The sequence below is a fragment of the Colletes gigas genome, unplaced genomic scaffold (assembly GCF_013123115.1).
Source record: "Colletes gigas isolate AHSC1104 unplaced genomic scaffold, ASM1312311v1 Colletes_gigas_Sc00009, whole genome shotgun sequence".
In the NCBI taxonomy this organism is placed as follows: domain Eukaryota; kingdom Metazoa; phylum Arthropoda; class Insecta; order Hymenoptera; family Colletidae; genus Colletes; species Colletes gigas.
The window spans coordinates 5,713,445-5,740,749 of NW_025106638.1; the positions used below are offsets into that span (position 1 = coordinate 5,713,445).

The 27,305-nt window shown below is 33.9% G+C and overlaps 6 protein-coding genes across 9 annotated transcripts; 3 read left to right on the forward strand and 3 right to left on the reverse strand.

Annotated features, from left to right (window-relative positions):
• Positions 1-288: 288 nt before the first annotated feature.
• Positions 289-11,403, reverse strand: LOC122397279 (adenylosuccinate synthetase). Its single transcript, XM_043396371.1, has 6 exons — positions 11,148-11,403; positions 4,436-4,538; positions 1,896-2,259; positions 1,310-1,702; positions 968-1,224; positions 289-609 (listed from the first exon to the last, which is right to left on the reverse strand). Exons 1-6 carry the CDS (start codon positions 11,328-11,330, stop codon positions 560-562), a joined length of 1,350 nt encoding a protein of 449 aa, XP_043252306.1. The 5' UTR covers positions 11,331-11,403; the 3' UTR covers positions 289-559.
• Positions 11,404-14,301: 2,898 nt separating this feature from the next.
• LOC122397288 (B-cell receptor-associated protein 31) lies at positions 14,302-19,070 on the forward strand. 3 transcript variants are annotated; one of them, XM_043396395.1, is made up of 3 exons: positions 14,302-14,426; positions 18,005-18,337; positions 18,437-19,070. In XM_043396395.1, the coding sequence occupies exons 2-3, from the start codon at positions 18,067-18,069 to the stop codon at positions 18,865-18,867; spliced, it is 702 nt and encodes a 233-aa protein (XP_043252330.1). In that variant the 5' UTR covers positions 14,302-14,426; positions 18,005-18,066; the 3' UTR covers positions 18,868-19,070. The 3 variants fall into 3 exon arrangements, with proteins under 3 accessions (XP_043252330.1, XP_043252328.1, XP_043252329.1); XM_043396393.1 differs by lacking the exon at positions 14,302-14,426 and adding an exon at positions 17,106-17,247; XM_043396394.1 differs by lacking the exon at positions 14,302-14,426 and adding an exon at positions 17,234-17,347.
• LOC122397298 (NADH dehydrogenase [ubiquinone] 1 alpha subcomplex subunit 13) lies at positions 15,047-15,830 on the reverse strand. The gene is made up of 3 exons (XM_043396412.1): positions 15,626-15,830; positions 15,372-15,522; positions 15,047-15,282 (listed from the first exon to the last, which is right to left on the reverse strand). The coding sequence occupies exons 1-3, from the start codon at positions 15,723-15,725 to the stop codon at positions 15,075-15,077; spliced, it is 459 nt and encodes a 152-aa protein (XP_043252347.1). The 5' UTR covers positions 15,726-15,830; the 3' UTR covers positions 15,047-15,074.
• Positions 19,071-19,901: 831 nt separating the features above from the next.
• On the forward strand, positions 19,902-21,993 carry LOC122397289 (28S ribosomal protein S7, mitochondrial). Its single transcript, XM_043396397.1, has 5 exons — positions 19,902-20,438; positions 20,710-20,895; positions 20,980-21,211; positions 21,409-21,546; positions 21,781-21,993. The coding sequence occupies exons 1-5, from the start codon at positions 20,389-20,391 to the stop codon at positions 21,859-21,861; spliced, it is 687 nt and encodes a 228-aa protein (XP_043252332.1). The 5' UTR covers positions 19,902-20,388; the 3' UTR covers positions 21,862-21,993.
• Positions 21,962-22,830, reverse strand: LOC122397291. 2 transcript variants are annotated; one of them, XM_043396402.1, is made up of 3 exons: positions 22,706-22,826; positions 22,350-22,589; positions 21,962-22,281 (listed from the first exon to the last, which is right to left on the reverse strand). In XM_043396402.1, the coding sequence occupies exons 1-3, from the start codon at positions 22,734-22,736 to the stop codon at positions 21,962-21,964; spliced, it is 591 nt and encodes a 196-aa protein (XP_043252337.1). In that variant the 5' UTR covers positions 22,737-22,826. The 2 variants fall into 2 exon arrangements, with proteins under 2 accessions (XP_043252337.1, XP_043252336.1); XM_043396401.1 differs by having other exon boundaries at positions 22,350-22,830.
• A 1,343-nt stretch (positions 22,831-24,173) lies between these two features.
• LOC122397277 (elongation factor Tu, mitochondrial-like) lies at positions 24,174-27,175 on the forward strand. The gene is made up of 6 exons (XM_043396368.1): positions 24,174-24,405; positions 24,574-24,626; positions 24,721-24,895; positions 24,994-25,301; positions 25,408-26,069; positions 26,190-27,175. Exons 1-6 carry the CDS (start codon positions 24,369-24,371, stop codon positions 26,371-26,373), a joined length of 1,419 nt encoding a protein of 472 aa, XP_043252303.1. The 5' UTR covers positions 24,174-24,368; the 3' UTR covers positions 26,374-27,175.
• Positions 27,176-27,305: the final 130 nt, after the last annotated feature.

The window sequence follows — 27,305 nt, forward strand, 5'->3', positions numbered from 1 at the left end:
AATAATTTTAAAGTGGAGGATGTAAATGGGCGTCAATTACTATTAAAAATAAGGAAAATTATGCTTAGTGTTGCATACATATTAGTTTATTGCAACATGTTTGTATGTAAGATAACATAAAATACTGATGAAAAAATTACTTTACAAGTAATTTTATGAGTAATTAATTACGAAAAAATTGAACAAAATTCTTTATATGTTTCATTAGAAACATTATTTTACACAAGACTAGTTAAAACATATCGTTAGAGGATTAAACATTTAGTAAAATAGTTTTCAAATAAATACAATTTAATTAACATTTTTTATTTTATATTCAAACAATAGATAACATGATTGGCATGAATTATCCCATAATAGGAAGGATTTCGAAGACTCGTATTCTTCAATTGTTAAATTCTACTAAAATCCAAGAGCTTAATGCTATGGTTTTCTTTGTCATGTGCTTCTTGTGCGCTTGCTTTATCCAATTCATCAACGGACCAAATTTATTAAAAAAAGTAACCAACCGAATAAATAAATTAACATATTTCCATTGCAGTAACTGATAAGTGTAACGTCAAAGCATGATTACGCTTTCACGATCTGCTCCCACTCCGATCCATTTAACTGAAACAAACAACTTTCGCTGTAATTTCTGTCAAACATTCTTATTCTAAACCGCGGATAATAGCAACACCCTATATATAATTGTACGCGATTTTTATTGTATGTCAACATTTAATGATATAGATCCTTCAATGATAAGTACATTAAAATTAAATTAAAGTGTAAAAAAAAAACTTTTCTAATGTCTACATTCTTTAATTTTTTTTAATTTCATTCTAAAGTATAGGAAAAAATTAGCATCAAAATAAAATATGTATACAATAAGAAGTTACAGACACGAAGATTTTTAATACTACAGTATTATCACGCTAACAATAACGGAAATTTTAAATCTAGAATTAGTGTAATAGAATATTACCTGGTACGTTAAGATGCTCTTCTATTAGTTGTATATATTTCTTAGCATTAGCCGGCAGTTTTTCTAAGGAACGTACATTTTCTGTCTTCGACTGCCATCCATCGATAGTTTCATAAATCACCTCCACTTTCGCTAAATCGGAACTGCTGCTTGGAAAATAATCAATTTCTTTTCCATTCAACCGATATCCCACGCCAACTTGAATTTTTGGAAGCGTGTCTAGGATATCTAATTTTGTCACGCATATCGATGTATATCTAAATAAATGAAATTAAATTATCGGTATCGGTAACGGTACAATTTATTTATTTCCCGCCTTAGATTTTATCAAATATTTCTTACCCGTTCACCATCGCGGTGAACTTCAGAAGATTTAAATCTAGCCAACCGCAACGCCTTTTTCTACTCGTGGTAACTCCAACTTCGTGTCCCCTTTTTTGTAAAAAATCACCTGTCGCGTCTAGAAGTTCGGTAGGAAATGGTCCGTCCCCGACCCTTGTAGTATATGCTTTGACAACCCCAACTACTTCCCCAATATAAGATGGCGGAAGTCCAAGGCCGGTACAAACTCCGCCTATACTGCAGTTAGAGCTGGTAACATAGGGATACGTTCCAAAATCTATATCCAACATGGCGGCATTCGCGCCCTCGACTAACACTTTCTTTCCCTCGCGTAACGATTGATGTAAATACTGAACTGTTTCTTTTACCAATGGTCTTATTCTTTCCGCGTATCTGGAAACAGAACAACGTTGTTGCATTAAATGAATGACTGCCTCTGATTCAAAACGAATGTTATTTAATTATTTGATCCTTGATCCAATGGACTCTGAGGCCATTTGGAGCCGCACTAACTATTCCTTTCATTCGTTCAAGGTCCTTAAGACGTAATAAGAATATTGTTATTGCCGACATTTGAAACACATACTCTTTATACTGTTGAAGCTCCGCTTTCACATCAACTTCCAGCGCTGGAAACATTCTTTGATACGACTTCACTAACGCGTCGAACTTTTGGGAGAATTTATCAAAATCTCCAAGAAGATCGCCGATTCTGAGTCCATTTCTGGCGGCTTTGCTCGAGTAGGTAGGCCCAATTCCTTTCTTAGTAGTGCCAAGGGATTGAGTTCCCTTCGCCAATTCCTCGAGGCCATCAACTTGCTGGTGAAAATCAAAAACAATGTGCGCCCGATCAGAAATGATCAATCGCTCCTGCCAATTTTTCATCCCTTTGGCTTCGTTGCTTTCTAATTCTTGGAAGAGGCTCGGTAGATGTATCACGACTCCATTCCCTGGAAAAATTATACAGAATTAAAGCAATGTCACTTGTTCTAACAATTTCAAAGCTTAATTAAGAGCCTTGGGAAAGAGGGTCGGAAGGTCAGCCTGAAGAACTTTAAATTGGTTAAAGCAGTTATCTCACGAACGGTAACCGATTCTTCTTCTTCTACACGAATATACAAATATATTAACGGTTCTAATGAGCATACGGGAGTCGCTGGAAACAAAATATTCGAATATCTTTCTTAAGTTTAAATATTTATTTTCGTTGCGTACACAGCGTGCCTGAAAAATCTGAACTTTTTGTCATGTCCTGAACTTGGCATTATTGTACAGAGAAATTGCAAGCTCTCTTGGCTAAGCACAATCGCTTTTTTAATTGATATTGTGGCGTCGCCTCCCATGCTCGCCACCAGAGGGGTCGCGCTGTCACAAGCACTCGACCGACCCCTCAGTTATATACATTCCTCGAACGACTTTACAATATACAGCGCCACAATATAAATTCTCTGGAAGATGCAGACCTATTCGAGGGACAAACTTGATCTTGGAACCAAAACTTTTCCAGAAACTAAAACGTCTCGAGTGAGAGCTTTATCTAAGCAAATCGAGACAATTTCCAACATCGACTTAACCAATATTAACATTTAATATTTAAGATTCGTTTCGTGGAACGTGAAAAGAATTAACAGAAAATAAAGATCCAGATTGTTAATAATTCCTACGCGTTACTGAAACGAACAAAAGGCAAACTCTGGCTAGAGCACGCCTGTGCAATCAATTCCGTTGATTCCTAACATAAAACAGTCATTCTATAATAACGCATTGGTTCGGTGGGTGGACGTCGGATACGAGACTGACGCCACGGACCGGTGGTAACCGATTCGAAACTGACGCCAAAGTCAGTGCAGCCAGTCGAAGTTTGTAGAATGTTCTAGCGACCTCGAGGTCTAAATTTATGGCGCAGAGAACGTAAATGCGGGTGGATGGGTCGTGCTCGTTCCTAGAAAGATAATCACGTGCCTAGTCACGATGAAGTTAAAGAACACACAAGATGACTGAGGAAACCCAGGCTTCATGCGTAACGAGCGTCCTTGTGATGGAGTTACGGCAACGGAACCACGGCCAAATTTCATTCTGCGCATTCGTCATCGGCGACTCGTGCGATTCACTGGCGATGGGAACGACTATCGAATCGATAGACTATCTATACCGGAAGCTGGTTAAAATATTATTTAGTCATCAAAGAAAGATTATCTATTCGATGTTTTTTTTTTTGAAAGACTACTTTCATGCCGTACAAGTTTTTAAGTATACTTTTAGACTGAGTTTAGTGGGGTGGGGAGGCACTAAATCCTTTGCACCCCCCTCCCCACGCAAAACTATTATCCAAATTTTAATCGTTTTTTCATCATTTTTTATTAGCCCCCCCCTTCTCCTCGCCATTTTAGGCACTTCTAGATCCACCACTGATCGATTTAAATTTATTTCCACAAAAATATTGGTATCGATTAAATACTTGGGTACTAAATTGCTAAAATTATTATCAATGTTTAACCATATCGGTCCCATCGCTACAAAATGGATCAATTGTAACGATGGGACCACAATCCAATGACATACCCATTAATATCGATACGTATCAATTCCCAAGCATTGGTTCGATGCGTCGCACAGATAATCATCGATATTAAGTAAGATATATACTTGTCGACATTTCTCGTAATATAGGCGCAACTCGAACCATCAATTATCATCGAGATTACGAGACATCGGTATGTCTGCTATTCAGATTCGAATATCTCTATTTGTCTTTCAAAGCTGTTCTTCGGTTTACTTTAATTTTATACAAATTCCTCGACTGAATTAATGCTGGTATAATTATTTATTTAAAAAAAACGAGGTCGATCTGATAGTAAAATTAATTTTTTGAATAATTACTGTGCCTGGAAAATGTCCTCGACATTTTCTCGGTCTTTAGCGTGGAAAACAGACATGTTCAAGAGTTCTTTAGCGTGTTTGCCACTTCATGGCGTCACTAATAATTATTTTTTATGCAATTATACGATTATTACGATCGAGCGAAGTTTAAAGTTTCATATTTCCCTTTTCTTTTTTTATTTTGTGTTATTACATTATAATAGTATACAATTTTATTGTAAACCGTCATGATCGAAAAATAATTACCTATCAACGATGCGCATCTAGAATTGATTATTCCACTGGGCAGAAGATGAAAGTGAAACTCCACACCATCTACTATAACAGTATGCCCGGCATTGCTTCCTCCCTGAAAAATTAAAATTTTTCTTTTTCTCCTGCGTACACAATTTTTCTAATCGGTCGTTTATTTCATACGTTTTCAATTTCCCAAATTCGATTCAACATTTTCATTTATGCTTTTATAAAAAAGACTTTGAACGAAGTGGGTACAATGACAACGGAAAAAAAAACATTGAATAAAAAAATTATTATTCTAGGATCCATTGCGTTCGATTACCCGCTGGGCTTGCTTCTTTTGCTTTTTTTACTTCGCTGCACCGTTTATAAATAATAATGTGAAATATATATACCCGGCAGTATTGTAAGCATTGAAGATATAGAACTTCTTGGTACCTTAAATAACAGCTAAACTATTAACTAAGCTTCAGTATTTTAAGCACTATAACTGTGCAAAAGCTGATGACGATGAGTCAACTTTTCTAGACAGATTAGGACATTTCGAATTACTATATTAATGAGAATAATATGTACTAAAATAACTGAAACGAATTAATTCCCAATATTGCTGCATTCCTCGATAAAGCGTTCAAGTTTGGGGCAGCTCGTAACGTTTTAACGAGGTAACGGTGAATTTGACTCTTGAAATGTTTTTTTATTATTTCGAATTGCTATGTTAATGACAATAATACTAGGAAAACATACGCAATTTTACTCGGAATAATCGAAACGAATTAATTCCCAATATTGCTGCATTCCTCGATAAAGCGTTCAAGTTTGGGGCAGCTCGTAACGTTTTAACGAGGTAACGGTGAATTTGACTCTTGAAATGTTTTTTTATCATTTCGAATTGCTATGTTAATGACAATAATACTAGGAAAACATACGCAATTTTACTCGGAATAATCGAAACGAATTAATTCCCAATATTGCTGCATTCCTCGATAAAGCGTTCGAGTTTGGGGCAGCTCGTAACGTTTTAACGAGGTAACGGTGAATTTGACTCTCGAAACGTCTTGCATCTTGAGTTTATTTAACAAAAGAATTCAATTTTCCCAAGGAAAAGCGTTTCTCGGTGTTCCAGCACCAGAGAAAATATCTCGGGAAATAAGATTGGAAGTAACAGGCTTATAAATCATATAAATCGTTTAACACTTGAATGTCGGAAAAAATCTTGCGGCGATACAGTTCCAGCCTTGAGGTTTCACATTCATGTGACTTTTTGCAATCACCACGCCCTGATTAATTAAAACCAACTGCGTAGAACCCTAGATTTTATAAATAACATTTGAAACCAATGAATATAACACTGTAATTCTTTGTCTAAAACCATTTAAGACATCAATTATTAATTACTTTTCGCCAGGAATTGTCAAAAATTTATCAAAAAGCGAGTGTTGTAAATTTTTTGAAAATTTCTACACCCAAAATTTTTTATGATAAAAATTTCTTTTTTTTGTTTTTTTTAGAGACTAAAGTTTATAAACCACTGGGGATATAAAGCATGATTTAATAGTTCCTTGCATTTTTTTTGAGGGAAATTATTTATAAATAGAGTGAAAAAATTATTTTAAGAACGTCGATGACTTTAACGAAGTAACTGCTACGAAAGTGATTTTAAGAGTTCGTTTTCGTTGATTGTTCCGGTCGTTATGCAGATACACAATTAATTGCAGAGTCGAGAGAATGCCGAGACAACGGTGCCATGCAATTATCGTTTCAGAAATATCAAACTCGGCCCGATTTCGTGGCACTGAAATCACGACCCTGATTAGAACATCAAAGCAACGTGACTTTCGGTTTCCACGACGATAAATACTGCAATATACATTGTCACGATAATAGAAATCGAGTATTAACGTCACGTTAACATGCACGTTTATTGTCACGACAATTTAAAACCTCAGACTTTGGCAGCATTCTGTACAAGTAGCGATGGGATCGAGTGTATCGCGACGAACGTTACGCTCTTACGAGTACAGTATTGTCTCTCTATAGCCGCGCGTTTTCGGATTCTCTATAGACGCGAAGCTATCCCCACTACTTCGTTTGTAATCACCGCGCCGCGACATCGGGTATCGGATATCAAAGAGAAAACCGAAGAAAAGTCGACGAGCCCCATCCCCCTTGAACGCTCGAGCGTGAAATCAAAGAAAGCCGAATAGACTACTCGTCTCTCAAGTTGCGTGCGCCCGGTCCCGACACGCGAGCCTATAGAGAGACAATACTGTAGTATGCTTGGTAATTAAATCCAACAATGCTTTTTCATACTAAACACCAAATAGAAGCGTAAAACCAAATAACATGTGACTTAGATTCGTAAATCCAAATTCAAATCAAAATTTTAAACGAACAAATTTCCATGGAAAACCTTACGTTTAGGGGAGGCAGCTGTGATAACCTTGACCTTGACTTATGTTGCCAAGGGCACTCCCCTGAATGACCCTCGGTAGGTTTTAGCCTTTTTTTTCAATCGTTTTTTTTATTAAAAAGTTATTATTAGTATTACAATGTGACCTTGACTTTCACACAGTTTATGAAGGTCACGCTCTTGAGCATCCCCAAAAAAGTCATAGCTACCTCTAGTTTTTTTTATTAAAAAGTTATTAGTATATAAAAATGACCGAAAATAAAAAACAAGAATAAGGAATTTCGTTTCATGACGAGTTGAACAGGATCACATTAAATTCGTTTAGCTGACTGGAAGACTGCCCCAGTCACCCCCTACACTAATCCAGACCTAACCCATTTTGTAATAAAATACAATATAATATAATCGTTTTACTTAAATAAATACGTTATATTATATGATTTTTATATGCTAATAACTTTTTAATAAAAAACGAACTTAACGACATATGTCAAGGTCAAGGCCATCGGTGCTGCCTCCCCTAAACGTAAGGTTTACCATTTCCATTACTTACTAAATAAAATCTGTTTCAAGTCTAGATCAGAAAATAGACTTCTTCGATGAATTTCATACACCCGTTTTCAATTCAAGCTTCATGAAATTGCACAATTGTAAATGTTTATAAACATTTTTGTACATTAATGTAAGGTGTTTCTACAGAAATAAATTAATAAAAAATTACATTAGAATTTTAGAGGAAATCTTTCTTACTGAATAGATGTACGAGAAATTGTGAAGTGTGTGTTATTTAAGACTGCGTTATCAGCATGGCTTATCCTAATCTCAAGTGATCAGATTTTCACTTCCTGTGTACTTAGACAAGCTAACGGGAGACAGTTATTTTTCAACATCTTCAACACTCCCATTCTTATTTCTTTTTTTTTTTTTAAATTAATTAATTAATTTATTATTAACTATTTTAGTGTCACTGAAATTTTACAGAGAAAAATCAATAGACATAAATCAAGTTTTATATTTTTTATGCTTCATATATTATACGATCTGGAAGTTTGAAAACATTGTTACTAATTGCAACTTAAATTGTAAAATGCTTCGAGATCCAGCAAGGAAAAATATATTTTAAAAGAAACTAGAAACAGATTGCTCTGAAATTTTAAAAGAGAACTTCATAACTTCGCGCGATCAAAGTCGCACGCTTTATATCGAATTACGTGGTGTAATAATTGCTAAGAATAATAGAATAATTGCCAAGGCCGTGAATGCGTAGGCGCAAAAACACTCTTACGTGTCCAACATGTAAATCAAATAAGATAACAACACGTAGAAGAAAAACTAGTTTCTATCATACCTTTCAAGTTCTATCGATTGAATGATTTATTACATTATTTTCAGTTTTGTGATTAAATCAATACTCCTCTATACCTTCATTCGTTATTTAATCAATATTTTACTACTATCACAATTATTATTCATCTAATCCTTCGTGGTTATTAGTTTATTTCTAATTTAAATTAAAAATCGATATCCGAATTTCTGTGGGAGGATGGGAGTCAGAGTAACAAATTTATTTTAAATTAAATCGACGTAGCAACTAGTTCTGGAAAATACTATAGAATGTCGTCCGTATCTGTTACTTAATCTTCGTGAAATAATAAAGATTCTTGTAGACCGTGGTAGTAAATTGATAAGACACTGGGACTTTTACGAAACATTGAATAAAAGATTTGCTACATTACGTTGCTATCTAATCGAATCTACAGCAACTGAACTGGACTAATTCCAACCTTTATTTGTTTACTCAACGCGAGTGGAACATATTATGGCCGTATCACGTGACGCGCGAAACCTTCAAACCTGTGAAATCGCTTACAGGACAAATTATTATTCGTTCGACACAACACATTTATTTAAACGTCACGAATATACATATTTGCACGCCTAATTGTTTCATATCGTACTCCTAAAAATAAATATTTATTTTTTTTTTGGAAATAACACATTAGTTTGAATTATTTCCCTCGATAGCTTATTGCATACAGAAAGTCTCCTTTGGCAGTTCGTAATATTATACGACATAAAAATAATGCTGAAAAAATAATTTTTCAATGACAATTCTCCGAATAAGTTTACAGTTTCTCGTTAAATTTCAAATTCACAAATGTGAACAGAGTATACTTACGTGATATCCTTATTCTACCTCCGAAGTTACTATTTTTTAATAGGATGAAAAGAAGAAATAAAATGGCAAATTTAATTTGGTTTCAATAATTATAAAATCAATTTTTTTAGCTTTCAGTCTCTCTGTCTAAACGTATCACAGTTACAATCGACATTTACCAAGAAGACTTATTCTAATATCGAGTGGACGATATTCATTTCATGCAACTCGGCATTTTTATCGCGAGACGTTAGTACGATACGTATTATCTCTGTCTTTATCATCGTTTATTTAAAAATGTATAACAATACTTTTAAATGATACCAATGGTATTCCTATATTTATTGAACTTCTACTAAAATAGAACACACTCTTCTTATTCGTTAAATTATAATTCTGTATTATGACTTTAGTGAAATTAACATTTCTTTTTCCATTTTCTTATATCATCAAATGCATCAGATATAATTCGGGTTCTAATGATTAATGACTCATCCTTTATATGTAACTTTATTTTAAACGATGATCTGTTCATAAAAAATGAACACTTCAATTTGAATGTAATTGATTAAAAATAATTTTACTGTAAAATCACTCTATATAAATATATACAATTATATGTACATACTATTCCAAACTCAAAATAAATCCAACCCACATTCTTCAGATATTTACAGATTTTATTTAGGAATTAAATTATACTTTTCCATGGGTCATAATATATTTAACTCTTCTTATTTTAAAACTATTTTAGACTGTGTCTATGAAAATTTCACTAAATTCTTTAATTACATAAATGAAATAAAAATGAGCTTATTCGTAAAATTAGACGATTTACTACATTGTTATAACAGTTTAAGTAATCTAAATCAAACACAGAATTATTATGAATTCTTTAAAAATATATAATGGTTGAAGTAAAAATGATTGCCAAGTTTAACAGTTTACTATAAACTATAACAGTGCCAGACTATAAACATAACACATATTATGTCCATGTATATTTGTGTATCAATATTTTGGTACAACTGGAGTACCACATAATTTGGAAATAACATTTTCTGCACGTACTGTTACATTATTAACAATTATGTTTGATTTTCATTATGACCTTGCGCAGTCTTTGCTAATAGCTTTAGAACTTCTATTTTTATTACACAATAGACATATTGCTCTAAGAAGATATTTATTCTTATTTCTACGAAGAGCTATCCAGGGATGAAGTGGACTTTGCCTTGTTTAGATTTCCTTTATTTTGAATAGTTCAAAGTCAATTATCGAATGCTTGAACCACAGGACATATTTCTACTAAATTAATAATAGAAAGTACAATAGATAGGTGAATTGCATTAAACGATATTCTTTCTATTTCTGTGCATGAACAAAAAGATAAGAGAAAGCGGTGGGATCTTGTCGGATGCGTTAAATTGATCCTTTTAAACAGCATAGAAAGATGCAAAAATGTTACTACAATTAGCAGCAATCGGTTTATGACAAATATACAAATACAATTACATGATTTTGGTTAAAAATTGGTCCATGTTTCCATTCATAAAATATCTAATGTTTCTTTGATATTTAAGATTGTTTTAATACAATTTTATTATTAAAACGTAAACTGACATAAAAGATATACGAAAGAATGGAAATCTGAAGCGGTTATGCGATATTTTTACAGAAACGTAAGAAAATGATTACCCAGGTACCCGGTTGCCAACGTAAGGGTTAAGTTTACATCGGAAATCGCAAGAGACCGTCAATTATTTAACTCGTAAAAGTTGATCGGTACCCCCTCAACATGTGTCAAGGTCAAGGTCATTGGCGAGGTATCTCCCGATGTAAATAATTACCGAATTAAACTATGAAAATAGAATTAGACATTCGAATAATCACGTGACAAAGGGGAAGGAACAGCGAGAAAAGAGAAAGAGAGGAAATGTTTCGAGAATTTAGAAGAACATGACAGAAAACGAATCGAAATGCGCTGACGCGTATAGAATAAAGAGATCGTGGTTTCGTGAAATAACTACCCTAACGAACGGAATGAATCGCGATTGAAATGATGTAAGCACATGTAAGTTTCTGTTGAAAAAAAGGCGGACAAGAATGAAAAAGATGGAGGACGAGAATGTAAAAGATGGCGAACTCACCTGACACCTGCAGACGACGTCAGCATCCGTTGCAAGCATATCAACGCACTTGCCTTTTCCTTCGTCGCCCCATTGAGCTCCAAGGATGACAGTAACCTTGGCCGTGGCGCTTAATAATCGTTGTTTTTTTCTTGGTGAGGCGAGGACGCCATCGCCGTTTGCTCGTTGGACGGAACGCTGCATCTTCGAATACGAAAGAGTTCGTAAATTTTCGTACGATTGAACAAACTGCGCACGCACTCGCGAGTCGGAATTCACCACGCGACTGCTCGAACGACTAAACTATCTTGCTTATATTTCTCGGTCGAATGAAAGGACATCTAGTAGGGAAACGGTAAAGATTATGTAAACGGAAGATTAGATTCATTCAGAATCGCCGTATAGCAGTAGTTCCTAACCTTCTTTTTTTTTTCACGGACCCCTTTTGACAGTTCAACGGAGCTCATGGACTCTTTCTATGTAATATTTGTCAGAATAATATTCTTAATTACTAGTTAAACGTTCTTTAACGAACAGCTAAAATCCTGATTTGCTTGGAACGGGATGAAAACTTGCACGGATCTCTCTACGAAACTCTCTGCGAGAATAATTTATATTAGACAGAAAAAGATTGTGATTCTTGGAGCCCGCAAACTATAGGTTGAGAGCCACGGACATAACGTAAATTTGAATATCGGAATTTTATCTTTTATCTACTAAAATGTGTTAAATATGAAAGTAGTTTTTGTATCAAAATACAACAAAATTGTTTGAAGACAATTCTTATTTATACATAATATATAATGTTATATACAAAACAAATATAATGTTATGAATAGGAATGCTATAAATATTTTAAGAACAGTTATTTCTTCTTAATTATCATTTTACTAAAATTTCATTGAAATAAAGTTTGAGCAAAATAATTTATTCAGATAATTTTGATTACATGACATCGACACATTTTCATGTTTCATTTTTCTTATTATGATTTAACAGTAGAACAATGACTAGAAAATTTGTTTCAAGTCTATAGTTACAGAAATAGAATTTTGTAACGAACGAATATATTAATTAATTAAAGAAAATATTTGTTGATATGTGAACATTTGTTAATAGTTATACGATAAATATATTTTTTACTGTAAGTTAGCATGAAACTCACGCCGTTCTCTGGCACGTCGGTTTTGAAACCAAATTTTCACCTAAAACAAGAAATTATTATAAGAATTATGTAAAAAATACGTATAAAAATTTGTTCTCGACAACTTTTTATAAAACATTTACTTTCTTTAAATTCAAGATAGTTTTCGTTTCAGTTTCATTCAATTGTTACAATTAATAAAAAATGTAACATAAAATTTGCATTGTGTCGAACCAGAGACAGAAGGAACGTCATATGCCTTGTGGCCGCCATTTTATTTCTGTCAGCTATGATACTTTAGTAATACAATTGAACGTAAAACTCTATTTTAGACGAAAAACTTTAAATACTAATTTTATACTTTAATGAAGCTCGTAATAATTAAAATTTTCAAATATGCATAAAACCAAAAATGATATAAAACCTAATTAAATACTGGAAATACCTTTTTGGATGGAAGTTTTAATGCGATGGAAATATCCAGTACGTCGTTTCTTGAAAGGTAAGCATTGTCACGAAACTTTTGTGCAAGAAAATCGAGTTGAAACGTTGAAAATGGTATTCGAGGCTGAAGACTCGCCTTCCTCTTATTCTTACCAACCGTTGACTTCCGGCGAATTTTCGGCGGTTTGTATCTTGTAAATTGAAGCCACTCTAATTCTTTCGTGCTTTGTGTCGTTTCTAAACTTTTCGTTTCGTCTTTGACAAATTCAATCAATTTTCTATTTGAATTATCGGGTAATAAATACTGGCTTTTTATTCCTTCTAACTGTCTACTTAAATTATCTTCCAAACATTTTGATTTATTTCCCAATACCCCACCGTTAAGATCTCCGTTAAAATCCTCAATTTGCTTTTTTCTACATCTATCAAATTTTCTTTGGTTTCTCTTCAAATTCCTTTCAGAATGTTTTTTCTCTTCATTGTTTATTTGACAATTTTCCCAACAATTGCTCTTGTCGATATCTCTGTAATTTACATTTAATTCTTCTTGTAATTTTGTCGAATTCATTCCGCATTCACTTCCAATTCTTTCGACGGTATTTGTCCCGTTGAAATTTAAATTTAAATTTAATTTTTCTTGCACGTGGAATCCCGAAATATTTTCACAATTTTTTGTACTCTTTCCATCGCACGCGGCTGTAAAGTTTAGTTTCTTCTGGCGTTGTCTGGAATTTGTACAAATATGTTCTTTTAAACACGAATCACAGTTAATTTCAAAACGTTTTCTCGAATTAATCGTAGATCCGAAACGACCTTCCTCGTTCGTTGCGCGCGTTGTTTCCTCCGCGTTAACATTCGAATCTGTTCCGGACTGTTTCCGACATTTTTCTTTCTCGGTGTTTTTGCAATGTTCATTTTGCTTTAAAACGAACGTATCGGATAAAATACTCTCGATGCTGAAGTCTTTCATCTTTCTTACCGGTTTCATGACTAAACTTAAACTGCGGTCGTTCAATGAACTCCTGTTTATATATATGGCCCTACTATACGACCCTAAATTTTGCCGATTTACGGCTCTTTGAGGCTCGGTTTCGAATTAAACGCATAGTTGAGCATTTGATGCTATCTTGTCGGGCCAGTGTTGTAGCGTCCAGCGACTTTCAACCTAATCTTTCTTAAGAAAATAAATTATTAAGTACGAATCATTTCTCGATGAAATTATTTTGAATTTTTAAAAGATAAAGCAACATTTTTCTATATTCTTTTATTTTTAATAATTCTAATTTTATTGAAAATTCCTTTTCGTGGTATTTCTCTTCACTCGACGTTCTTTGATATTCATATTTTATTACATAAATTTTTGACCAAAAATCAATACAAATATAAATATATCTGAAATAATTTCTCATTGAACGCGGCATCAAAAAAAAAGAAGCATGCATAAAAGTTTAAGGATCGAGTTGATAAACACTGTTCAACTGGTAGCACTCGAAACTATCGCATAATCCCAAACACATTATCTATAGGGATATCGATCGGAGTTCTGTAATAACAATGTAATTGATACTGTTGTGGGGAACGAAGAGACGAGAATTGAGCGAAGGGTATACAGCCCTTATACGATGATTTGAATGGAGCAGATGGGATGCGGTGAAGTTTACGTAATTGGAAAACCATAGAGTATCAGGATTATCCGATAAATGGGCCAAAGGGTAAATATAAATATTTTGATATTTATAACCTAAATGGTATCCTTAGATTTAGAAAATAATTCAAATTTGAAGGAACAGACCAGCGTTTCCGGTACTGTGATCGCTAGTAATTCATTACTTAACGAGTAACCGAAGCTTCTTTTTATAGTTCATATTTCGGATAAAAAAATAAAGATTGTTAGAAATGGCAAATAATATATTAAAAAATTCATGACACAAAAAGTTATAATATTAATTACGAAATCACAATGAATTTTTATATTACAAAATAAAAAATTTCCATGCATTATGTTTACCACTCCGGGGCAATCTTTGTGCCTCTGTGCATTATATTTTGTTTATTAAATTCAACTCAATTTCAACTTCTAAGTGAACTTTATTGAGAAATATTTTTTTCATGCGAAACAAGGAATTTTGTTAGTGAATAGAAAAAAAATTAAAGAGTAATAAGGAGACGAATGCATAAAGAAATGGATAATTGCTAAAAAAATTTGGTCACTTTTTATAAATATCCATATGTACAACACTAGCAATATTACAGTAGTTAATAAGAACACCAGTTCATATATTTATGACACTATAAATTTTATTACTCATATTTACTATATTCTCTAATACATCAACATACAAGTTTCAATAAAGAAACGTTTATGTGAGGGATCTTAAGTAAAAACGAGTTGAATAATCCTTGACGTGTGAATGCAGATTAAGTTCATTACGTGTAGGTTTAACGAATTTTTCTGGAGGAAGTGAAAGAAATACTGGTTCTCCAAAGTAAGTTCCTAGCTCCCATTCTGGAACATCTTTCATTAAATCAGCTTCTTCAATTGCAATTTCTCTCATACGTTTCATCAATCTGTAAAAAGGAACAAATATGAATGTTTGCTGTTAGTAATTTCAAGTGAAAAGTGTGGATGAAGTTATGTAAAAACAAAACATTCTTACGCTCTGTCTCTTTCTGCCTCCAACAATGGTTCTACAGCAAGACGAGAGCTTCTCATTTCAATTTCATTTCTTCGATATTCGTAGCAATTGGCATGATACAAAACAGCTCCAACAGCTGTACTAATATAAAGAGCTGCAAGACCAAGTCGACCTAAAATTTATTTTTTGTTCATCACTGAATATTTTGTACAAGTGTCATGTAACTGTTCATACTTGAGTAATGAAATTCGGGAATACATAATCTATATGCATACCTCCTACAATGGTACGCAACTGAATTCGGTCGATTTGATAAGGTGCATATCCTCCTTTCGGAGGTAAATCTTGCATTTCTATTCTCGTCCTAGTTGTCATACTTAATTAAGACACTGCTTTAACACTTAGAAAACAGATAACAAGTGTTCGCCATAAACGGTTACGTATTAGTGTCAGAAATCAGAGGTACATAACTGGCGATTCTACGCAGAAAAAGTCACTAGCGTCCGTTTCAACTAGGGAAAATCCTTGTTAGACTTGTTACGCTACCGCGTGAACTTAGATTCTATTGCGTTGTTGCGTCCCGAGATCGTGGTTTAGGGAAAAAGGACGGTGGATTGGTGCCCGTGGAGCGCTGAACCGCTCTGCTCGGCGAGGCGCGCAAAAATCAAACTACTAAGTATATTCGAAAAATGGTTGGTAAAATTTATTCGTCTTCGTCTCGACTTTTAGATACAACTTGGTTGACTTTCAATATCGATCTGTTCCTCCGCGGAAATCTTCTCGTCGTCCTCGATGTTCATCCCTTCTCCGGAATATTCCTCGATCCTCCCTCTGGATTGTCCTGGTCCAATCGGGGTTTGTGCCCTGCCCCATCCGTCCGGATCGTCTTCGATCGATGATCCACCCCCGAGCCGCGTGGAGGTGGAGGTTACGCGGCCATGTTGGAGCGGGCGCGCGTGAGAGAGAGCGTGCCTAGCCAAACCTTGATATCCCTATGCTTAGAGCTAACTTCACATAATACACAGATTCATACCAGCGGAGATCGCAACAATTCAATGCATATAGCGCCGCAACGGGAATTAATTAGAACTCGATTAACCACCATGGAGTGAGGATCATGTAACTGCCTTCAAATTAGGAGCGAAATTCAAACGGACAACCATATTATAATATATAATGCTATTGTATTCAACGTGGGCGATCTAGCAGGGGAAAGTCAAGGATCAAAAGAGAAAAGAAGCCATTTCTTAAAAATACTTGGTTCATTTTCTAAAGGCCGTGTCGAATCGGAAATTCCGTTCATTTTTTTCAAAAGGATCACAAACTTTCTTAGAGGCTGTGTTCAAGATCGGTGGGTTTCACTTCCTCATTTCCCTAAACCGCCGAATTGGGACGCAACAGACTCGAAAAACGACATTGGCAACGCGCGATATTACCAATTGTCCCTATAAATAATATGTATATATAATAAAACTACTAATAATTTATATATGTAGATCACAAGGACGTAGACAGAATTTTGTCTAGGAAGTCATAATATGCAATATTTAAATAATAATCAACATGGCATCAAATGCTCGAGTCCCATTCTTTTTCAATACTGCAATTGTATCACACTTTTCGGTCATTTATTTTCAAAGAAAATTGAATTCAAGTTGAGCTCAAGTTGGTGCAGCTGCGCCATAAATTACATAAAATGTTAGACGGTAGGCATAAACATAAGCAACATTAGCGCCATTCGTGGGCCGTCGCACAAGCTCCCAGTGACCCTACTTTTTGATGAAAATTACTCTAATGGGGATCTGTGCCAAGATAATCCTGGAGGGACACTAAAAATTTGCGACGTTAACATAGGACTTTGAACTTACTTATTATCTGCGACTCTTGCCAATTACCGGTATGGTATTTTTGACATTCAGTCCTATTCTTAGTACAAGTGTATAATTTTTTTAATTAAAACGAACAAATTAAAGAATTCCGTTACATGCAAATTGTTTGTGAGTTTATTATTAAGTTTTGATATATTTTATATGAAATATCAATGTTTATTAGCTACCTATTTTTTTACAAATTGTCTGAATATATTATATATTTTAAAACTTTCAATTCAGTTCGTAAATATACTAGGATTATTCGTAAATAGTTATTATAAATATGTAAATATGTATTTAACGTTTGTAAACGTATTCAAAGAAAAAATTATTTTGAACGAAAAGACTTTATGTTTCCTTAATATTTTATAATGAATACTATTTAGAAATACTCTTTTACGTTGCAATTTTGTACACAATTGTTATTTTACATAAAAAAAAGGACAAAAAAGAAAAAGAAGACAAACAATCGAGCGTTAAAAATATTGATTACATCAGTATTGAAATGCTGACATGCATATAGGTTATATAAAAATATAGAATGCTGCTATACTATAATTAATGGATTCTACTGGGATTTGTAATAGGAAGACTTAATATCAATTTTTATAGTATACCATTAGTAATTTTTTTCTATAATTACAACAAAATAAGGGGGAAACTATATAATTAAGCAATTGTAATTATTACTATAAATTGAGAAGAAAATGGAAAATATGATGTATCGTTATTGAAATATCTGTATTAATTAATTTACTTTTGTTCTTGTTGTATATGTTGCAGGGAAGATAACTATACCATTATTTTCTTTCTAAATATTCACATAAATTTATAATACAAAAATCATGAGTTTACAATGGACATTGATTGCTGGTTTTCTGTATGCTCAAATATGTTTTGTATTACTCTTAGTATTACCAATAATATCACCAACTAAATGGCAAAAGTTATTTAAATCTAGATTCTTGCAATCAATAAGTAATCAAGCATCGTATTATTTCTATGTTGTACTTATCGTATTAGTTTTGTTTTTGTTGGATTCTATTAGAGAAATGCGAAAATATTATGGAATTGAAAGTGCAGGAGAACATACGCATTTGGATGCTGAGATGCAAGGTACATCTAATTTTTTATTACATAACATAGTTAATTAATTTTGTGCAAAATTTAATTATAATGGCCTTTCTATAAATAAGATATTATTATTTTACACAGGAAACATGAAACTGTTCAGAGCTCAAAGAAATTTTTATATAACTGGTTTTTCACTGTTTTTAAGCCTTGTTATACGGCGTCTTATGATTCTTATTTCTTTCCAAGCTACATTATTAGCACAGAATGAAGCAGCTATGCGACAAGCTCAGTCTGCTACAACAACAGCAAAGTCTTTGTTGTCGGAAAAAACACTTGGAGCGTCTGCACAAAATGAGTCGCAAGAAGTGCATAATAAAGCTGTGTCTGAATTAAAAAATCAGCTTAAGGAATTAGAGGTAAAAAATCAAGAAATGGAGTCGCAACTTGTACTAGAAAAGAAGCAGAGAGGTGCTATGAAGTCACAAGCTGAATCGCTTGCAGAAGAATACAAACGTTTATGCGATGAACATGCCAAATGTTCTCTATCGAGTGGTGATAAAAAAAGTGATTAAACTACACCTACCCACCTCACTTTCTCATTTTCTCTTTAACAGTGCTATCAAATCTAATTTAAAAACTTTATGCAAACATCTTTCTTAAGGTTATTGTTTCATATTGCATTATTTTATTAAAAAGATATATATAAGTCTTGTGTTAAACATTAAGGGAATAAAAAATTTGTTGATTGTGTAGGATAGTTCATCTAACTTCCGTGTCTCGGTTTTTGTTTTATTAACAATAAAAATAATACTTTACAGAAAAATTATTTGTGTTTAAGGATTAAATATTATGGTTTGAAAAATTATTTCGAGGTCGTTCAGTTTAAAAATTAAAAAGTCAGCAACATTTATGTATCTACATGTATTTATTATCATACTTTTTTTACTAGCATCAGTACAAATTTATCTACATATAATACATTGACCTTTGGCTGATCTTGAACAAGAAAATGGTGTATTCAATTTGAAAAGGAAAATTAATGAAACTCATGAGTTCTGCATTAGCGATTATTGTTTGGACTGAATGTTACTTCTAATTGTCGCAGTTAGGTTCCATGAAAGGGGAATGTGGGGGCGTGTGGTAGCGCGTTTTGTTTAGTATGATGCGAAGGTATTTGTTTTGTACGACTTTTTGTACGCCGTACGTAAGGATAGGGTGGATGCAGGTTTGTCACGGGCGCTCCAGGGGGCTCGGTACTTGTACAACTTCAGGGGCGGGACTGTCGACCAATCGGAGCCACTCGCTGCTGATTGACCCGGAGCTCGGCCGTGGGGATAACTTATCGACGTCGAAGACTGGTTTCTTTGAACATGAAGATGAGCAAATTCTATTTTTTACGTATTGAGTATAAATTTAATCAGTTGTTCATACTCAATCATATTAATAACATACATATGCATACCTATAGTCTATAGATTAATCCCAGGAAAAGAATAATTAGTAAATAATCAACCAGTGGTTTCGATTTATCAAAATGACAGAATATGATTTATCTAAGAAGTTGGCAATCTTTTAGCTGGAATGTGCCAAGCCATTCTGCCAATATGATTCAAAGTGCCGCCGAAATTCTTTTTACCACAAAGTAATAGTATATGTCCATCACATTATGTAATAGAGGAGTTCCAGAGGAGAAGAATTTGATACCAAATTTATCTTTCATTTGAAAAATAAAAAACATAAATATTCAACGCAAATTAAAAAAATTAAAAACACCCGGTCTTCACAAATTTGATTTACTTTGTAGAGTAGTGTAGAGTGCCATTGAAAACTCCACCGCGTGTCAGGTTGCCGACCCCTGATCTATCTCCTTTTCTAATCTCCTTCGATTGCACCGCCACCTAGTTTAACAGTACATTCTTCTTTGATATAATAACAACCTTCAGACTAAGTTTATTAAATAATTAATGTATGTTACAAACAACTAATCCCTAATGTGTATTTATATTCCTGCTGATCGCCACACAGTGCACACATAATTGAACATAATTTTAAACCTTTGTAAAAATAAAAGTTAACACAATAATACATGCAGAATGGCCCTTGGTAGAAGATTTAACTTGTTAATTTTGCGTGAATTAACAAGGTATTTCTATAATTCTTCGTTGTATATCCTTTTTTCTTAATTAGAAATATATATTATTTATGTAATAATTCATTAAAAATTGTTTAAAGAATGTTTGATCACATAACCTCAATTCACAATACGTTAATCAATTCTAATAAACATGTTTAATAGAAGTTAAATTGAAATATTTTATCGATAATGCATTATTACTTATAATACCAGATGTGCACTAATAAATATTTTAATATATAATGAATAGTGATTTTAAACAAACAATATTATTTTACAGGCACAATCCAACAAATATTATCCAATGTTATGCTTCTATTCCACCTTCGTACACTCAGCCAATTTATAAAAAAGATGAACAACAAGAGTTGTATAAAAGTGAAAGTTACAAAGAGCTAGCTCATGTACGTATAAAACCAGCCACTAATTCAGAGACATCATCTGAATTTCATGATCAACTTGTTAGGTAAACAATTTAATTTTTAATCAAGTAAAAAATTACATTGATTAATGGGTTGTAAACAATATATATCAAATTTATGTTTATTAGTAAATTCACAAATTACATTATGCGAAATGGTAATAAATTATTAGCTAGATCATTATTGGCAAGAACCTTTGAACATATTAAAATGATTCAATTGGAACGTTATAACAAAGCTAGTCCTGAAGAGAAAGAGCAAATTGAATTGAATCCAAAATTAATCTTTTTCCGTGCTATAGAAAATTGTAAACCAATTTTAGGATTGAAAAATATAAAAAAAGGTGGAATCACTTATCAGGTACGAATAAAATTTAATTTATATTTATTTCAATTTATTTATATTTAATTAATACATTAAATGTATTGACAGACAATGGTATTTGCCATTAATAAACTCCCAATTAATATTAACGTCATTAGGAACACTATCAAATAATAAATAATATAAAATAGTATTCCGTATTAATAGTACAAGAAGTCTTTTATTATTCGTAGGTTCCTATACCATTGAGTGAACACAAATCTAGCTTTTTATCTATGAATTGGTTAATTAAAACTTCGAAAGAAAAGGATGCTACACAACATTTCCCTGAAGTCTTGGCAAAAGAGATTATCGATGCTGCTGATAACAAAGTATATTTATATTATATTCTAGGTCATAGCTCATTTCAAAGCAAAGGGAGAAAATTGATAGATGCTAAAAAATTCGTTATTTATAGTAAAAAGATGGTTCTATTCAATTATCAAGCTTGTCTCGTATATTTGTTGATTTAAGTATTATGTAAAATAAGATTATTTTGTTTTGAAATAATCTGTTGTTAAATATAAAATATATTTCTTATTTAATTACAATAATTTTTATTTCAGGGTCGAATTGTGAAAAAGAAACATGATTTACATAAACAGTGCGAAGCTAATCGTGCTTATGCCCATTTTCGGTGGACATGAATATAACATTATATAACTGATTGTAAAATAAACTTATATTTAGAATAAAATCATTATTATTATCTGTTTGTTTCTAAATAATGTAACAGTATAATTAGAATTACTTTAAACTACTTTCGTCTATTCCAAAAATATCTATGAAGCATGGTTTTTCTTTGATACTTTTAAGTTCTGTAACCAATTTTAATTTGCTCCTGTACGATTTAATCTCCAATCTTCTATACAGCCAGTGACAAAAGTTCATAGGAGTCTCTGACAATGGTTGGATGTCTGTAAGATTAATCTTTAAATTTATCCGTTTACCCCAGTAATTTACATATGATAATATTACTGTTTGGTCATCGTCTTTGAAATATACAATGCCAATGTGATTATTGCACATCCATGAAGAAATATGAATTACAAAAGTAACCAGAGAATCTAGAAAAAATAATAAGATTGTTTGTAAAATTATACATATAAAATCTTAATTAATGCATCAAACTTACTCAGAAATATAACTCCCAAAGCATCAATTAATGGAATACAATCTAATATGTGAAAGCTTGTAATTATTGGTATTAATGCTGAATTAAGAATAGTGGCATTGCGCTTCGTTACATTAAAAATGGTAGCAAGTTTAATGTTCGAAGAAGAATAGATTATTCTGTAATCAGGATATAATTTTGACAGAGTTCCTTTTGAACAGCAATCATTTTCTTTGACTGTAGTTTTACTATATTGTCTGCCTGTATTACTGATATTAGTAGATACACGGTATATTAACCTCTTGTAAGCGTGGAGTGATCGTAAAAATACTGGAAATTGTATCATTGTTAACATAAAATTAAATGTAAGTACCTACTTCGTGTACAAAATCGAAGAAAAACAGGCATTAAGGCTCAGAATGTTCATTCGATTCTGGTATGGATCAGCCTTTTATTCGGCAAACGTTCTTTGAAAATGTGAACCGATTTCAACCAGTGTGGTTATATTTGGCATAATTGAGTGTGTTGCGTCCCGAGTTCGTGGTTTAGGGAAGAAAGGAGGTGAGTTGGTGCCCGTGGAGCACTGAACCGCTCTGCTTGGCGAGGCACGCAAAAATCAAAACTACTCGATACGTGTCAAAGTACTTTAGCAAAATTTATTCGTTGGAGTTAGCTCAGTGTACGACTTGTACATACAACTCGGTTGAGATTGAAAATCGTTCTGTTTCTCACCCAGGCGTTCGTCCCTTCTCCGGAAAATTCTCGATCCTCCCTCTGGGTTGTCCTGGTGTCCTGGTCCTGGGTGTCGAGAGAGAAAACGAAGCTAGCGGCCAAAAGCAACCCTTAAGAAAATTTATGACCCTCGTGAAAAACTGAACGAAACGCGAAGCGAAGTGTCGCGAGGTCATGCTGTGTTTTAAGACCATCGAAACTCTTAACGGAAATAGCCAATTCGGCACGGTCCGTAATAAACTAAAAGAAGGAACGACGGAAACTCCGATTCGACAAGGCCTTTAGAAAATAAACAAAGTATCTCTAAGAAATGCCTTCCTTTCTCTCTACCTTCCCCAGCTTGATCGCCCACGTTGAAAAGCATACAATTCCATTGCTTATTACAATACGCTGGTCCGTTTCAATTTCGCTCTTAATTAGAATGCAGTTACATGACCCTGCACTCGACGGTGAATAATCGAGTTTCAATTAATTCCCGCTGTGGCGCTATGTGCATTAAACCTATGTTCACTGTAAAACTCGTTAGATTTTAATGGTTCTCCTTTATTTATTATTTCAAATAGTGAAATAACCAATAAAATAAACTCTACTAGGCATCGCACCGAATTATATCTTTAGAGTCTTGTTTAAAAATAATGTAAAACCTAGTATCGAAAAATTTGGAATTTTACAATATTTACCAAGGCAACGACTCCAAACAAAAGTCCAATTTGGTCCAATAATGGCTTACCAACGATGTTCACAACTGAACGTCTGCGTAAATTCTGAAATTTTCGATGGAAAATTAAAATGAATACCGAAGTATGTGGATGTTGATCTAAGTCATTTTACATGTATGACATAAATATTTTCTTACGTGCCTTAGCCTTAGACCATCATTAACGCTAATCGAACTTTTTAAATTGGACGATATCAAAAATTCCACGAGAGTGATAAGATTTCATTACGAAATCAAATAAGCACGCGCTGAGAGTCGAAACCAATCATAAAGAAGAACGATACGAACGACACGGTGCTTGATTAGAAATACATGCTCTTTCGCGACTGTTATTTTCAACAAATTTTCCCGTGAATCGTATTGAGAGAATAATTTTCAAAAATTTTTTAGTACATAGAAAATACAACAATGAATGCATAAATACGAATCTTCGTGTAGGTTCTATGTTTAAATAATATTTGAAAGAGAAGTTACGCAACTTTCATAGTTTATGCTCGCACGTCGCGTGGATCGTCTCTCTGTGGGGTCGTCAAAAACGCGAGCATTACAGTTGGCTAGCAGATTAAGTACTGATAAAGCTTTTTCTGGCCATGGCGTTAATTTCTGGAAAAGTAATTTTCAGTCCTGGTAAGTAAACACGTCATTCATCATTTAAACATTATTATGATGCCTGGTCAATAACCGCAATAGAAAACAATCATGGTGTCCCAATTGATCTCGTGTATATGAATTACAACTTCACGACTACGGCTAGTCGCATAGAGTTTACAAGTTTGAACGATTGATTATTTTCAGTGCTCAAACAAACCGTTAGGCAGCTGTTTCACATCGACCATATCGTTAAACACGTAAGGGAATTTTATTATGAATTTTCGCCGGTGTGGCGAAATTTTCACGTTCCTCGTTAATGCGGCTCAACTTCAATTACTTCGTTCTTTACAGCAAGGAAACTTTTTGCCTGGTCAGTTATGCGTTGGATCTTTTTTACCATACGTGAATACACAGAGATTTTATGCAGAAAAGAAAATATTTTCGAGGGCCAAACCACATTGTAATGTTGGAACAATAGGTCATGTTGACCATGGAAAAACAACATTAACCGCAGCAATTACCAAAGGTATTTTGTTTGCACGTTTGATCCGGTACTAGATCCATCCTCCTGCTTTTTCATTAAATGCAATCATGTCGAATAGCATCTGTTTTTGTTGTTGCCAGTTCTATCAGAAAAGGAATTAGCACAGATGAAACAGTACGCTGAAATCGATAATGCGCCGGAGGAAAGAGCACGTGGCATTACTATCAATGTGGCTCACGTCGAGTATCAGACAGACAACCGTCATTATGGGCACACAGATTGTCCAGGGCATGCGGATTACATTAAAAACATGATCACTGGTACAGCACAAATGGATGGAGCTATCCTTGTAGTTGCTGCCACGGACGGTACTATGCCACAAACTAGGGAACATTTGGTTCTTGCTAAACAAATTGGTATTCAGCATGTTATTGTTTTTATCAACAAGGTAAGATACATCGAATGGTAACTTTTTAATTGCGCTGATCTATGACAATTGTCTTGCTCTTTATCGTACATAAAGGTAGTCACTATGATCATTTTTCGTTGAAAAGGTTGACGCAGCGGACGACGAGATGATAGAGTTAGTAGAAATGGAAATTCGGGAATTGCTTTCCGAAATGGGTTACGACGGATTGAATACACCTATCGTCAAAGGTAGCGCGCTTTGTGCTTTGGAAGGGAACAAACCCGAAATTGGAAAGGACGCTATATTTAAGTTACTAGAAGCTGTAGATAAATACATACCGACTCCAGTCAGAGAGTTGGATAAACCTTTCTTGCTACCGATAGAAAATGTTTATTCGATTCCCGGTAGAGGAACAGTAGCCACGGGTAGATTGGAGCGCGGTAAAATAATGAAGGGCAATGAGTGTGAAATATTAGGTCACAACAAAGTTTTGAAGAGCACGATAACAGGCATAGAAATGTTCCATCAAATACTGGAAGAGGCACAGGCTGGTGACCAGCTGGGCGCTTTACTTCGAGGCTTGAAGAGGGACGACCTTCGAAGAGGCATGGTAATATGCAAGCCTGGTTCGATGAAGGCTTTCGATCATTTCGAATGTCAGATATACATGCTCACCACCGCGGAAGGAGGAAGAAAGAAACCCATCCATGATCGTATTCAAACTCAAATGTTTTGTAAAACGTGGGACGTCGCAACGCAAATTAATTTAGTCAACAAAAATTTAGTCATGCCCGGAGAGGATTTCACGTGAGTATAAGTTCCCTTATACGTTATTTGAATAGAAGAATATTAAATTATCTGGAAGATACGGTAGATCGACGCTGTATTATCGTTGAACGAATTCGTTGGATGTGGTTTCATTTTTAGAGCCGTAGCGAAAATAATAAGGCCGATGGTTTGCGAAAAGGGTCAACGATTCACATTACGGGATGGACATGTAACTTTGGCAACTGGGGTGATCACAAAATTATTGATACCGCTCACCGAGAATGAACGAACGGCACTTCTCGAAGGTAAAAAGAAAAATAAGAAAGAAAAGTTGCAAGCTTAATTCGCCGAATTGTTGCATTTGTTGCGCGCAAAAGGCAACACACGATTTATTAATAAGTAGTATATTACCGGAAAGAAAAAGACGTGAATTTCAATTGCAATAAGGAGTTTAGTATTAATTTCATACGCGTATGCATTTTCCTACAAATGTACTGCAGTTTTTCTTTTCGATCAATTATAAAGTGATTTTAAACATTACGTAATTTTCTATTAAATAACATGTTATTGTAAATATGTGTTTATTTCGATGCTATGTTTTAAATATATGCAATTAAAAGTCATCCCTTATAAATATCATTTAATAAACTTGTACAAAATGTTTTTTCAATTTATTGCCACCGGAATGATTGATTTTACATGTCTACGACGCAAACTTGTGTTTTCCCCTTCGCTTTGTTTAACCGAAGTCTCACCGAAGTATACAAGACAAACGTAACGTTACGCGCGTATGTGAACGTTCCAGAAATGTTGTAACTTCGAAAACAGTTCAAGGACGATTTATTGAATCCAATACATCATTGGTACAAGCCGCTTCAAGCAGGAACAATGAAGCACACAATACGTAGTGCTTCACTCGCGTTTCTGCCATTTGCTTTAATCGATAAAAGTACCGTGGGTAGTTGTGTACACTTTTTCACTGTGCACTCGGCGTATTTTCATCAGCAACAAACCGGGGAAAGTAAGGAAAGGGACGTATGTACCGCTCTGGCCTCTTAACGAAACGAATGTTTTTGTATAGAAAAGAAAAACACTGTTTATATAATTTAAGTCGAACAAATCATACATTCACCTTCGCTTATAAAAATAGTAAACAGTCCTCATTACCGTGGACAGGCGCAACTGACTACAAACCGTACTTCACTTCAATCGTAACATTTCAAAATACAACACTGTTTGGATGTTGCAGATTACTCGCAAATACGATTCGCTGCA